Genomic DNA, 15,540 nt, shown 5'->3' on the forward strand with positions numbered 1-15,540 from the left:
ATTTTGTAGGTCCGATTTTACCTCTTGCTCGAGGCCTTACCTGGTACCTTGTCAAATTTGATCACAAAAATTGTCTTTTACGCATTTTTCTAAAGGCTAGGTTTAAGCGTTTTCAAAATTGACCATTTGGAGACGGCCAGTTTACACCACTAAAACTTTTGCAAATGTGTATATTACCTTGGCTAATTTTTTTTAGACATTGTGAAAGAGTTGTAAGTAATTGCCTTCGCTTCCCAAAATTCAATCAATGCTCGTGCACACTTGCGCGTAATAATGGTGATTGTAAATGAATCACAAATGAGGCGGCACGTGTTTATCTTCAGCTCCGATTTGAATAAACCCTCCAAAAACCGCATAAAATGATGTTGGCGATTTATTGGCTAATCGATGTGTCAATCATCATTCGATTTAAATCCTACTGACTGAAAATATGCCATATTGGGAGTAATTTTACGAGTCTGTTTATTTCTAAGGGGGGGTTTTAGTAAGATACGAATAAATTTCAACGAGGATTGTCCAATGAGGCAGGAATGCTTTTAGGCGGATTTTTTTATTTTTTTATCTGTGAGCATTATGGTGTGCTTGACAATCCTGGATGGATAGAATCTTTTTTTTTTGCAAAATTTTAACTTATCAGCTGACTTCCTTGGGGACTTTGAGGTGAGCTATGCCGATTTTTATAGTTTTGAGGATTCTTGTTTCAAACGGATGACGTTTCTGTGATATATATCACAAATCTCAAGAGTTTGCACGTTCCAACGATGCGTATTGGCTTCTAAACAGTCTTTAGAGCTCCGACAGCAGGCCAAGGACTTTCGAAGTCATAACTCCAATTTCTCTGACGGGGGACCTCCCAAAAAGATGGCGTTTAATCACAAAAACCAGGTACAAAGTAACAAACGGCTCAGATCAGGGGTTCATACAATATTTTCATAGCCAAATACAAAACCGATGGTTCAACTTCTCCAGTACTGTTCAAAAAAATAATTCTGTTTGAATTGTACATTTAGAAAGACGTATGATTTTTAGATCTTGAGTATAAGTCACATATATTTGTTTTTGAGACTAACTTCTCCCAATTTAGGTGTTGGGTACAAATTTTCCATTTTCAGTTACAGTAAGTTCTTCCAATTACAATTTACCACTGAAAACGCTATCTTCATTTTTAGCATGGTTCACAATAAATGCTCATGATTGATACATAATAAAAATGTAATAGTGCCCTGTTTAAGCATGCACTTGTCCCGTAGGGGGCGATGACACTTTATGGGAGACAATGGCATACAAACTGATGCCAACTGCCGTTAATTACAAGGAAGATATGCAATGGTAAAGCAAAGCTCCCAAAAATCAGTGTCAGCTAAATTGTGACAAAACATAGCAACAATTTCAAGCATTTACAAGCACTTCAGTCAAAAATTGAGCACCTTTCTTTCCTTAAAACACAAAATTAGAATTCAAGGATTTCAAGCACCCGTACGAACCCTGCTCTTCACTCGTCTGCATTGGGGGTGTGCGTTGTTCAAAGGCTTCCTTAAAAAGTTGTAATAAAGTATTTTCTCTCTTAAGTATGTGTTAAAAATGTCCAACTGAGTTCAAAGAGCCTTTTACATTATGCCGGAGTAAGGGAAAAGGGGGAATGGGCGGGAAGAGTGATTCCACGCGGGTGCTTTCTTTTATTCTAAGATGGAAACGGTGAAAGTAAGAAAAGGAGCGTTTCAAATACAGTCCAAATGATAACCAAAACCCCCAAAAAGGTGGCGGTTTTTGGAGCGTGTCTTAGAAATGCACATACTTGGCACGCGCAACAAACAGAACTCGATAGAAGCTGCAATGATGATTTCAGCCAGAAGATGGCCCCAGCAAGTACAATAGAATAGAATATATTTTTATCGTCATTGTTACACGGGATAGATTGTGACACCGAAATTGGACGTGGCACTCCAGTTCCACATTTACTATGAGGATAAGGATAAGGAGAAAAAAAAAAGAAAAAAAAAAAGTAGAATATTTTGAAGTGTAGATGTGAGACAGCAGGATTTTCCTCTAAAATAGGAAAGGCGCAGTGACGGTTTGCCTCCAATTTAGGGCAATTATGGATTCTTCCCGGCTAGCAATTAAAAAGGGGTTCTCAGAGGTTTGTAGCGCTCGGAGGTGTCAAAGTTGCGGAAATGAAGCGCTGGTGAAGGTTGCGAGCTTTAAAGGTTCAGATCGCACTGATCGTCGGAATACTTCCTGGATTTTGGGGGAAATAAATGAAAAATAAGAGAAGAAAGTCAAAGACTTCAATGCTCAAAGTCTTTTGGCTCAAAATGGTTTAGAAAAAGAGTCTGAATACTTTTAAAGTATTTTAAGAAAATAGGGTTTTAAAGGCTTACATTATAGTAAAGGAATTACTTCAGGCACATCAAAGACTCCGATAATTGAATCCGACCTGCTATACATCTCAATGTATGTCTCCAGGTCATTTCTATCAAAAGTTGATTTTTTTTGCAAAATAAATGCTCAGTCCATCCGCTAGAGGGCAATGTCGACTTTGTGTAGCGTGGCGAGTTGGCCCAGGTGTAAAAGCGCATTCTCTCCACTGTGAAATATAAAGCGGTTGACACATTCAATGTCTGTTGTTTGTGAATAAATGGGCTGCGTTCCGCAAGGATCTCTTGTCGTCTGGGATTATAATACAGGGGTGTCAAACGTGCGGCCCGCCGGTCTGATAAGGCTTGCCGATCATTTGAATACGACAGATGAAAGAAAAAATGAAGTGCGAATGAAAGGAACTGAGAGACAGAGAAAGAAAAAAAATGAAAGAAAAAGAAAGAAAAAGAAAGAAAAAAAGGAGAGAGAAAAAGATGAAAGAAAAAGAAAGAGAAAAAGAAAAAAGAAAGAAAAAAGAAAAAAAGGAGAGGAAAAAGAAAAAGAAAAAAGAAACAAAAAGAAAAAAGAAAGAGAAAGAGAAAGGGAAAGAAAGAAAAAAAGAAGGAGAAAGAAACAAATAATTCAAAATGGAAAGACAGAAAAAGAAAGAGAAAGGGAAAGAAAGAAAAAAGAGGGAGAAAAAAGAATACAAAATGAAAAGATAGAAAAAGAAAAGAAAAAGACAGAAAAAGAAAGAGAAAGAAAGAAAAAAGAGGGAGAAAAAAGAATACAAAATGAAAAGATAGAAAAAGAAAAGAAAAAGACAGAAAAAGAAAGAAAGAAAGAAAGAAAAAGAAAGAAAAAGAAAGAAAAAGAAAGAAAGAAGAAAAGAGGGAGAAAGAAAGAAGGAATACAAAATGGAAAAAAAGACAAAAAAAGAAAGATAGAAAGAAAGAAGGGTTGAAAGAAAAATTGAAAGAAAAAATAAAAAAGATTGAAAGAACAAAAGAAAATTTGAAAGATTGAAAGTTTAAAGATTGAATAAAAGAAAGGTTGAAAGAAAAAAAGAAAGATTGGAAGAAAAAAGGAATAGAGAGAAAGAAAGAAACAAAGGATAAAAGAAAGGATAAAAGATGGAAAGAAAGAGAAAGATTGAGAGAAAAAAAAACATCTTTCTGAGTGGCACCTGGCTTTAACAACATCGGATGGACATATTCAAAAGTGCAGCTCATTTTCCTCTTGCACTTCCCGTTGTCTAAATAAAACCTTTGGCAGCCCCATCTGGCCCGCAGGGCGAATGTTGGACAACCCCGGTCTTCGTCTTCACCCCACTGAAAAAAATCAAAGAGGTTGGAACTTACGGCGTGGAGAGGATTGCCTTGATCGATCGGCACCTTGAAGTCAGCCTGGAGCTCGTCGAAAGCCGTTATCTAAAAAAGGAAAAACAGACTAAATTAACAAAAACTGAACAGTAAAATGACTCCTGAAATCTGGTTCCGAGAAGTCGATAGGCTGAGGACCACACGAGACCAACGAAGAACCCTATTCAGCTAATGCTAACGAGAGTCTCTCATTGCGCGAACCTGGAGCAGTTTAAGCTAATGGCCTCCTCTGAGGGACCGATCCAAATCAACAAAACTTCGCGCAAACTCCGACGGTTTAGATGATGGAACGTACGTTGGGGAACGTTGAGAAACCGTAGTCCGTCGGCGAGTCCTGACAGTGATTTGTGCCTACGCCCGAGCATCGTTTGGTTTACTCCTCGTCTCGGCCCTTCAGAAATAACGACCGACCCCCCCTGGAGGCGCTTGGCTATAAATGTGAACGAGAACACGGCGAGGAACGAGAAGAAAGATTTGCCTGCCGGCCGAACCGCAGAGTAAATAACCTCAACCTGGGCCCTTCGGTCCTCCAGGACTGAGCGTCCTACATGCTTTTGGAGGTTCTCTGATTTAAAATAGGTGCTAACATGTGTTATCGGAGTTGGAGAACAAAAACCGCCAAAATCACCTTGAGGACCAGAGTGCCCAGGTCTGAGATACCCCAACCAGCCATCCATTGGATCGTGGTGGCAGCAGCCTTAACAGGGAAGACCGGATCCCCCTATCCCCAGCCACTTGTTTGACCGAAACACAAGGAGTTCCTCGGCCAACCCAGAGACATAGTCTCTCCAGCATGTCCCGGGTCGTCTCCAGGTCCCCATGCCGGTGAGACCTGCCTTCAACACCTCCAGAGGAAGGCCTCCTTCTCAGAAGCCACATAAGCAGTTTCCTATTTATGCAAAGGAGCGTAAGGCTGTGACCATATCAAAAACAGGTCATAACTGAAGACAGACAGGAGCAAAAACAGGACAGGTGGGAGTCAGGGTCGAAAAAGGCTTGCCTAGTATACGTCGAGGTTCGCGGACGGACTGACAAAAGTTGACCATAAGTGAGGGTAGAAACCTAGATGGACGAGTAATTTGAAAGGTTTCAGGATCAACTCCTTCAAAGCGACAAACCGGTACAGGGTCCGACTGCAAACACCGCACCGATCTATCCGTCAATCAACCATTTACCAGGAACAACCTTAAGGAGAAGCTGCCGGTGAAATTCTACAGCGCCACCACGGAGGGCATTCTTATGTACTGCATCACAGCGAACATGAAAGCCTTACCGAGGATTCTAAACACGGCCCAAAAGATCACCGGCTGCCCCCTGCTCAGCCTGAGGGAATTTGCCGGCTTCACGTCCTGAAACACTCCACACGCCCTGTTTGAACTGTTACCATCGGGCACAGGGTTCAAATCCCACAAGGCCCAAACGTACAGACTGAGGGATAGCTTCTTCCCCAGAGCTAGCAACACACCCTACTACAGTTTTGAAACACAACTTAATACGCAATATCCTGGTTTTGTACAGTTTTGATTTGTGATATGAAAACTTTCTATTACATTTTTATACTTACCATAAATTCTGGACTACAAGCCGCTACTTTTTCCCCAAACTTTCAACCCTGCGGCTTATTCAGCGATGCGGCCAATTTATGTCATTTTTCTAACAGCCGCCAGCGGCGCTCGAGTACAAAAAGGTAAGATTTAGAGCGGTGGAATATATGCGCCGAGGAAGACTGCAACTTCTTAGCTTGTGCATAAATGAAATGAGCGTAGACATATCCTCATCACGCAAAATGCAAAAAGAAAGGCACATGACGCAGCTTTCAAGCTAAAAGCAATCGAGCAGTCCGGACGGTTTACCGTGATTTTTACAAGTACGGTATGTTTTTTTACCAGATCCGTTTACTGTGTTGCGAGCGTGTTGCTACCATTAACTGCCCTGTCACAGGCACCGTTTGGGATGAAAGTTATATTATTATTATTAAAGCTTTGAAAACTCTCTCAGTGTACCGTCCTTCTTCGTAAATATGTGTAACCATGTATAATATGTATTTGCAACTGTATATTTTTGTAATGTATTTATTTGTAATTATTTTAGACACTTATTCTGGGGCTGCACGGGCAAATTAAAAAGAAGGGGCGGAACAAACGCGGGCTGACGGGAAGTGGAGCAAAGGTGAGACGTGTTTATGGACGTGGCGGACAATAGTGGATATAGATTTTTCCCACCCTTACCTTTGGAAATGTACACTTTTTTCCTTGGATTACTTTCAACGGGACCCGGACTCTGCAGGTCTGCATCAAACCTTAAGTACCGGTATCATTTTCCGTTCAATTTGCCGGCTGTGATTTTTGGACTGTGTACATTAATGAAGGACATTTAGTCTCAATCGTGGGACTTAAAGTCGGGTTTGGGTTAATTTTGTGTTTGTGGGCGCATGCGGCTTATATACAGGTGCGGCTTGTGTAAGTACAAAATCGGTTTTCCTCTTAAAATGTGGTGGGTGCGGCTTATAATCAGGCGCGCTCTATCGTCTGGAATTGACGGTATTATTTTTTTCATGATATATTTTGCCGATTGGAGTGCAACCCTGATTTCGTTGTAGCAAAACACAATGGTCATAAAGTTGATTTGGATTCCGAGTAAGACCCTGAGATACTTCAACCGCTCCACTTGAGACCCTGCCCCAAGTGGGGGAGCAAATAACCGTCACGAGAAAATGATGAATGGTAAACGGATCGAAGGAACCCGGCGGAAACGTACGCGTAGGGCCCGAAATGAAAAATATTGGTGGTGGCGCACGCATTGTTATCTCTCGGGAACAAAGACGATCGTCTGCAAAGAGGAGGCGGAGGATGGCTGCCGTTGAGATGATTTCCCCGGACTCTGGGAAGGAGCGACAGGCAGATTTTCACGTGTTATTAGCCGGGGGCTCCCACGCTTCGTTGCCTGGCTCGGTTACAGCGAGGCGATCCCCCCCCCCCAGGGCCGTCCTCTTTGTGCCTGATGAAATTGCGGGGAGAGCCTCACCAAGCGTTGCCCCCAAATCTTCATACAAACACCTTGATAAGAAGGAACTAGAGAAATCAGCCTCTACCTAATCCTCCCCGGGATTTAGTGGAGACGTCAAAAGTTGCCGGAGGTCAGCAGCAGTCCCCAAGCGGGTAGTCGCGGTTTACGTATTGCCGATAGAAGTGTAAAATGATGCATGGCAAAAAGCTGGTCGGATGCGGAGAAATTTGTAGTTTAAGAAACTACCTTAGGTCACACCCAGCTCGAAGGACCAAATGAGAAGTTTATACTCAAGAAACTACCTTAGCTCAGTGGTACCAATCCGGCTCAAAGGACCAAATGATGTGTTTATTCTTCCGGGAACTACCTTAGGTCACTGAGTCATATCTGGCTCAGCGGACCAAATGATAAATTGATAATGTAAGAAACTACCTTAGGTCACTGGTACATATCCAGCGCAAAGGACCAAATGAGAAGTTTATAGTTAACTACCTTAGCGCAGTGGTCCCAATCCGGCTCAAAGGACCAAATGATATGTTTATTCTTCAGGGAACTACCTTAGGTCACTGAGTCATATCTGGCTCAGCGGACCAAATGATAAATTGATAATGTAAGAAACTACCTTAGGTCACTGGTACATATCCAGCGCAAAGGACCAAATGAGAAGTTTATAGTTAACTACCTTAGCGCAGTGGTCCCAATCCGGCTCAAAGGACCAAATGATATGTTTATTCTTCAGGGAACTACCTTAGGTCACTGAGTCAGATCTGTCTCTGCAGACCAAATGATAAATTCATAATGTAAGAAACTACCTTAGGTCACTGGTACATATCCAGCTCAAAGGACCAAATGAGAAGATTATACTTAAACTACCTTAGCTCAGTGGTACCAATCTGGCTCAAAGGACCAAATGATATGTTTATTCTTCAGGGAACTACCTTAGGTCACTGAGTCAGATCTGGCTCAGCGGACCAAATGATAAATTCATAATGTACGAAACTACCTTAGGTCACTGGTACATATCCAGCTCCAATGACCAAATAAGAATTTTATGGTTTAAAAAGCCTTGGGTCAAATTTCTTGGCAAAGAAGGGGGTCCGGTTTGGGAGACTCGGCATTGCACATTTACTTCTTGCAGATGATGTGGTTCTGTTGGCTTTTTGAAGCCATGATCTTGAGCTCTCACTGGAGCGGTTTGCAGCCGAGAGTGAAGCAGCAGGGATGAAGATCAGCATTTCTGTATCCGAGACCATGGTTCACAGCCGGAAAAGGGTGGCATAATCTTTCCAGGTCTGGGTTAAGATCCTGCCCCAAGTGGAGGAGTTTCTCGGGGTCTTGTTTTCGACAGGCAGGTCAGTGCAGCGTTTACCGTCATGCGGACCCTGTACCAGTCTGTCATAACAATGCTCTCCATTTAGCAGTCAATCTCGGTTCCTACCCTCACCTATGCTCACCAACCGTGGGTCATGACAGAAAGGACAAGATCCCTGATACAACTGACTAAAATGAGTTTCCTCCACAGGGTGGCTGGGCTCTCCCTTCGAAATCCAGAGAGAAGCCTGGTCATCCAGGAAGGACTCAGCGTAGAGCCGCCGCCTCTCCTTCGAATCGAGAGAAGCCAGTTGAGAGTTTGCTCAGGCATCTGATAAGGGCGCCTCCTGGACACCTATCTCAGGAGATGTTCTGAGCATGTCCCACCAGCAGGAGGCCACGGGGATGACGCAGTACACAATTGAGCTGGATGAAGTGGCTGGGGATGAGAAGGTCTGGGATCCCCTGCTGTACCTGCTGCCTCCACGGAAGATAATGGATGGATGAAATCTTGGTATATTGTAGAATGGTTTACTAGTGTAAGGAGCATACAGTAGGGCTCAAGACAAGACCTGTCCAGACCACATCAAAAATTTTTGGTGTTCTTCAGGAACTTAAAATAACTAAAGGGATATTGTCCATCAATTTGGGATCCCTCCCCCAAGATCTATTGTTTTTGACTCATCTGATCAGTTTTTCAAAGGAAGCTTTTGAAACAATTCGACAAGGCGTTCGATTGGTTCAGATCAATGACTTTTTGGATCATTCCAACGGATTTGAGAGGATTCTCCATGGATGTTGGATGGATCCGATAGAATCGGGGAAAAAACAGTTTTGGTGACACTGCTAGCAGCTTTCATACCTAATCAAAGAAACGGTGTTAGCGTACCCCGTCAAAACTGAGTGCGAGACGGCAACCTTTCCCGGGTTTTGACGCTTTGAAAGCAAAATTCCAACAATCGCTCCAATCTCCTGAGATTTTCCCTCGTCGCCTGAGATCAAATGCACCTCTGTTTCAACATCAACGCGTTTAATGAATGAAAGAAGGAAACGAAGAGTACCAGGTAGATTGGCGACAGTCCACGGATCTGTTTACTGACTGGGTCGTCAGGGACACCACTGAGGACGCAACTCTGGACAGTTTTGGCCACTGCTGATGGTTTCTGGCAAAGTTGGCACCGGTCCGTGTCTTAATGTTATTGGTCCAGTTCGTTCTTGGACTGTGCCCTGGAGAATAGTCTTGGCCTGACCATACCAGTTTTTGACTGTTCTTTGTAGGGTCCAATGCGCCCTCAGATGGTTTGGTTTGTCACCTAGGCTATGTGGCTGATACCTAGAAGTTACTCCTAGCATGGCAATCTCCGCGGCCTGGATTTTCTTTACCAGTTTTGCTGTGAGAGTCCATCTTTGATTTTACTGCAATGTTCTAGTCCCTCCAGATGGGTTTGAGTCTGGCAAGTGCGGCCTGGGTTGGAGGGATCCTGGCCATGATTTCTGGTTCTGAGCCTTCTACTGATATGACAACTCCGTGACATTTCAATTTGGTGACATCTTCAAGCTCCTGGTGGTTGATGTTTGTGGTGATACCTGGTACTTATGTTTTTTTCCATTCCAGATTCGGTTGATACCTTGTCCAGGCGATTGACCGGATCTCGGAGTTCCTGATTGTCTGCCAATCCGGCCATATCATCAGCAAAGCGGAGGTTAGTGATGTTCTGTCCAATCCTGACTGTATCTTAATGTTGCTCCAGAGATCTTCCCAGGAAGATCTTGAATAGAATTGTAGAAACACAAAGCAAGCTACTCATATAGTTCCTTCAGCGTTGGCGTAGACATTCAGTGTCACGCTCCGTGTTCAACTCCCAGGAGCCGGACCGAGTATTTGGATTAAGAAAGAAATAAAAAGCTGAGGAGAGCAGTTCAGTTGAGAACTTTTATTACAATGTTACAAATTGTTCAGGAGAATGTTCTCCTTCTTAAAGGCATCTACAAAATGTCTCTCCCCTCTCTTAGAAGAAAATGGCGTGGATTTGACAGACTGGAAACTGAAACTTCCAAAGATGGGATTTTCCAGGAAGGGACATCTTCCCAAGAAACCTTCGTCCCGGCTGTATTTAACTGGCTTTTGCAGACTGCCAGGACCAGAACTGAATCAGGACCCAATTTCTCACAAGTTTTATTAAAGGAAAGAGGAAGGGCTGCGCCCATGAGCAAGTCGTTCTCATACTCTGATTGTGATCCGAACACGGAAGTGGATCTTCCGATGGCGGTGTCAAAGACGGAAAAACAGGTCGATAGCCGGGACAGGAGAGCAAAAACATGGTCGGGGTCAGAAACGGGTCCTAGGCCGGGACGGTAGAGCAGACGTGGCCGGGATCAAAAGCAGGTCGTAACCGGAGACAGATGGGAGCAAAACAGGACAAGTGGGAGTCAGGGTCGAAAAAGGCTTGCCTAGTATACACTGAGGTTCGCAGACGGACTGACAACAGGAGACAGATAGGAATGGGTTTAAATAGAGACAGGGAGCCAATCAGAGTCAGTTGGTGCCAAAGAAGAGGGCACAGGTGCTTCACATCGATATCTATGACAGATTTTCTGGGATTTTCAAGGAAAGTACTCCAAAAAACCTCAGGTGAACATCAAAAGTGAATACTTCATTCAAAACTGAAAACTCGTGCGAAAGTGACACCTTTTCATCATCTAACACAGGGGCGTCAAACTCATTTTAGCTGAGGGACACGTGCTAGAAAATAAATCTCACAGGGGACACCCTAGTAGATTTAAGAGAAAGAGAGAGGAAGACGAAGAAAAAGAGACAACAATAAAGAGAACAAGAGAGAACAAGACACAACAATAAAGAGGACGAGAGACAACAATAAAGAGAACGAGAGAGAGAGCGAGAGAGAGAAGGAAAGAGAAAGGGGAATGAATAGAGTGCATAATATAGAAAAAAGAGGGGGACAAGAAAAAAAGCAAAATTAGAAGTGAAAGGAAGACAGTCCAAGGGATAGAGAAAAATTGTGAGTGTGAAAAAGAAAGGGAAAGCGAGAGAGTGAAAGAGAAGGTAAGAAAGAAAGAGAAAAAAAGGAGAGACAGAAAAAAGATAGAAGGACTGAAATAATAAAAGAGAGAGAAAAACAGAGAAAAAGAGACAGAGAGAAAGAAAAGGGGAGAGGTGTAGAGAGAGAATATAAAAAAGAGGGGGAAAAGAAAAGAAAAATTAGAAGTGAAAGGGAGTCAAAGAGAGAGAAAAAGAGTGAGTGTGAAAAAGAAAGGGAAAGCGAGAGAGTGAAAGAGAAGGTAAGAAAGAAAGAGAAAAAAAGGAGAGACAGAAAAAAGATAGAAGGACTGAAATAATAAAAGAGAGAGAAAAACAGAGAAAAAGAGACAGAGAGAAAGAAAAGGGGAGAGGTGTAGAGAGAGAATAATATAAAAAAGAGGGGGAAAAGAAAAGAAAAATTAGAAGTGAAAGGGAGTCAAAGAGAGAGAAAAAGAGTGAGTGTGAAAAAGAAAGGAAAAGCGAGAGAGAGAGAGAGAGAGAGAGAGAGAAAGAGAAGGTAAGAAAGAAAGAGAAAAAAGGAGAGAAAAATTAGAAGTGAAAGGGGGAGATACAAAGAGATAGAGAGAAAAAGAGTGAGTGTGAAAAGAAAGGGAAAGCGAGAGAGTGAAAGAAATGGAAAGAAAAGGTAAGAAAGAAAGAGAAAAACGGAGAGAAAAAAAGCTAGAAGGACTCAAATAATAAAAGAGAAAAACAGAGAAAAGGAGAGACAGAGCGAAAGAAAAGGGGAGAGGTACAAAGAGAGAATAATATATAAAAAATATGGGGACAATAAACAAAGAAAAATTGGAAGTGAAAGGGAAAGTCAAAGAAAGAGAAAAAGAGTGAGTGTGAAAAAGAAAGGGAAAGCGAGAGAGTGGAAGAAATGGAAAGAAAAGGTAAGAAAGAAAGAAAAAAAGATAGATAGAAGGACTGAAATAATGAAAGAGAGAAAAACAGAGAAAAAGAGAGACATAGAGAAAGAAAAGGGGACATGTATAGAGAGAGAATAATATATAAAAAGGAGAAACAAAGAAAAATTAGAAGTGAAAAGGAGAGAGTTAAAGAGAGAAAGAAAAAGAGTGAGTGTGAAAAAGAAAGGCGAGAGAGTGAAAGAAATGGAAAGAAAAGATAAGAAAGAAAGAGAAAAAAAGAAGATAGAAGGACTGAAATAATAAAATAGAAAGAGAGAGAGAGATAGAGAGACCTAAAGAGATAGAGCTTTAGTTTCTTTACAAGTCCCGTCTGGCTTTGGCGACACCTGGCGGACCTATTTAAAACCCCAGCTCATTTTTCTCTCTTGCTTCTCTCAGTGATGTCTGGCGGGCCGGATCAAAACCCTAGGCGGGCCTGATGCGGCCCGCGGGCCGAATGTTTGACACCTGTGACCTGTAACATGAGCAACATACATGGCTACACGGTTAGCTAGATTCCGATACAACTAGCTAGCGAGACACTATACTAGGTAACTTGCTACATACATAACTAGCTACTAATGTAGTTAGCCACATATCAAGCTAGCTACCTGTATACAGTATTCCAATGTGCGTTGTTCATCTTTGATTTTATCGATTAAAAACAAATGAGCTCGCTAGATAATTAGCTCGTGTAGCTAGCTTGCGTGAGAAAGGGAATCACCGCGGCGAGTCGAAGAGGACGGAGTCACGAACGAAATGGGCAACCGACCGGGACGAGTAAAGTCAATTGTACTTCATTTTTATTTCATCAACGACACGAAAACATCAATAATCCAGGCGACGACGGCGCACACTAGCGCGCTAACTCCGGATCCCATTTCTGTTTTTCTCTGCCGCAAAAACGAAAAAAAATTCCGCAGGGTCGGACATCTTTGATGGTTCGGAAGTTACGCTAAAGGTCACCTCGGTTTTATCGGCTTCCTTTACGGGGCCGGACATCAAAGAGAGCCTGGTTGTCGGGACTCGTTGACAATGACGAAGCGCCTCCGTTGTTGCCCGGCTCTTTTATCGCTTTCGAATGAAAACGGTTTCCAGTCGAGAAGAGTTGGTGTGTCTTGGAGCTTTTGGCGCCTTGGATGGATTGCCAAATGCAAATTGCTGGGTCGTGATTTTTATCCGTACAAATTTCAAAGTAAAAGCAGAGCACGAAAAGAAAAAGATTGTTTGCGCTGGCAGGTTCTCGAACGAGTCACCCTGGCCAACACCTCTTTGACTTTTGGACCCTTCTTGCATTTGCGACAAGTCCCTTAAAACAAAAACTAGAGAGACGGTTCAGAAGAAAGAAAAAGGATACTCAAGAAAAAAAAGGAAAAATAAGGGAGAAAGAGAAATCAAGGAAATGAAAAGAATTAAAGGAGAAGAAAAAAAGAAGAAACTCCAGCACCCCTGCGGCCCTACTGAGGATAAGCGGTGCAGATAATGGATGGATGGATAGTTTTGGCTAGGGAATCTCTTAAGAATCAGAAAGTGAATCAATGAACTCATACTGAATCTTCTATTACATCAAGTTTAACGGCAGTTGGCATCGTCATGTCGGTGCATCATGCGTTTGGGTCTCTTTGAGTCTCTGTACTTTGCATTATTCTTTGAGTCTTTTAGCGCTCGTTTTCAGTCGCACTAAAAAACGACATCTAGTGTTTGAATATTACCCGCTGTCCATTTCAGATTGAAACATTTTGACACAAAAGACTTGGCATAAAAATAAATGAGAAAAAAATATGCATTTTGTTCTTTTTTGAGTCTCCCTAGTTTGTATTCCTCTTCGTGCTTTCTAGCACTCTTTTTCAGTAGCACTGAAAAAAACGACATCTAGTGGTCAAATATTACACACTGTCCATTTAAGATTGAACCGTTTCTAACCCAAAAAAATGAGAAAGAAATATGCTTTTTGAGTCTCTGTAGTTTGTATTTCTCCTTGTTCTTTTTAGCACTCTTTTTCAGGTACACTGAAACTTATGACGAAATCTAATTGTCAAATATTACACACTGTCCATTTAAGATTGAAACAATTCGACACAAAAAGGATTGGCATAAAAAACAAGAAAAAAAAAATGCTTTTTTTTTTTTTTTAGTCTCTGTAGTTTGTATTCCTCCTTGTGCTTTTTAGCACTTGTTTTCAGTTGCACTGAAAGTTATGGAAAAAATTTAGCGGTCAAATATTACACACTGTCCATTTAAGATGGAACATAAAAAGGCTTGGCAAAAAAAATAAATAAAATAAAATATGCTTTTTGGTCTTTTTCTTAGTTTCTGTAGTTTGTATTTTTCCTTGTGTGGTGTAGCCCTCGCTTTTTAGTAGCACTAAAAATATGGCAACTAGGGGTCAATTATTACACGCTGTCCATTTAAGATTGAACCGTTTCTAACCCAAAGAGTCTAGGCAACAAAAAAAAAAAAGAAAATATGCTTTTTGGTCTTTTTCTTAGTTTCTGTTGTTTGTTTTTTTTCCTTCTGCGGTGTAGCACTCGCTTTTAAGTAGCACTAAAAATATGACATCTAGTGGTCAAATATTAAACGCTGTCTATTTAAAATTGAACCGTTGCTCAGCCAAAAAGGCTTGGTAAAAAAATGAGAAAGAAATATGCTTTTAGAGTCTCTGTAGTTTGTATTCCTCCTTGTGCTTTTTAGCACTTGTTTTCAGTTGCACTGAAAGTTACGAAAAAATCTAGTGGTCAAATATGACACACTGTCCATTTAAGATGGAACTATTTGTAACCCAAAAAGGCTTAGCAAAAAAAAAGAGAAAATAAAATATGCTTTTTGGTCTTTTTATTAGTTTCTGTAGTTTGTAATTTTCCTTGTGCGGTGTAGCACTCGCTTTTTAGTAGCACTAAAAATATGAAAACAATCTAGTGGTCAAATATTGCACGCTGTTAATTTAAGATGGAACGGTTTCTAACCCAAAAAGGCTTGGCACAAAAAATGAGAAAGAAATATGCTTTTTGAGTCTCTGTAGTTTGTATTTCTCTTTGCTCTTTTTAGCACTTGTTTTCAGTTGAGATACAAAACACAACGACATCTAGAGTTGAAATATGACACACTGTCCATTTAAGATTGAACTATTTCTAGGCTTGGCAAAAAAAAGGGAAAAAAAGATGCTGTTTGGTCTTCCTAGTGCATTGTAGCACGACATAATACAGTGACATCTACTGGTCATATATTACACACTGTCCCTTTAAAGTCCAGCATCAATACAGTCCGAGCAGCCATTAAAAAGGCATTTCTGAGTTCTTGTTAACAAACATTGCCCATGAGTCCAATTCTGATCCTGCAGCTCGCGTGGAGCAATCCAAACAGTAAGGACATGGGCGTAACCAGCCCCTTTTTGGAGGGGCACCTGCACCCCCCCGCCCCCAAAATGATAGAATTTTGTTTTTGGGAAAAGGCTCAATTAGGATGAAAAACGCAACAAAAAAAATAAAGTAAAACAAATTGAAAACATGAACAACGCAGCGCCAGAATAACTCCACTG

General features: G+C 41.6%; 1 protein-coding gene across 3 annotated transcripts in view; it reads right to left on the minus strand.

Moving 5' to 3' along the window:
- cnih3 (cornichon family AMPA receptor auxiliary protein 3) overlaps positions 1-15,540 on the minus strand; it is a 64,118-nt gene that overhangs the window by 35,054 nt on the left and 13,524 nt on the right. For all 3 annotated transcript variants that reach the window (XM_088324396.1, XM_088324395.1, XM_088324394.1), the window contains exon 2: positions 3,717-3,785. In XM_088324396.1, coding sequence (XP_088180522.1) covers positions 3,717-3,785 — 69 coding nt within the window. The remainder of the gene's footprint in view (positions 1-3,716; positions 3,786-15,540) is intronic.

The sequence above is a fragment of the Urocampus carinirostris genome, chromosome 20, assembly GCF_059441175.1.
Source record: "Urocampus carinirostris isolate Australia breed hairy pipefish chromosome 20, RoL_Ucar_1.0, whole genome shotgun sequence".
Classification (NCBI taxonomy): Eukaryota; Metazoa; Chordata; class Actinopteri; order Syngnathiformes; family Syngnathidae; genus Urocampus; species Urocampus carinirostris.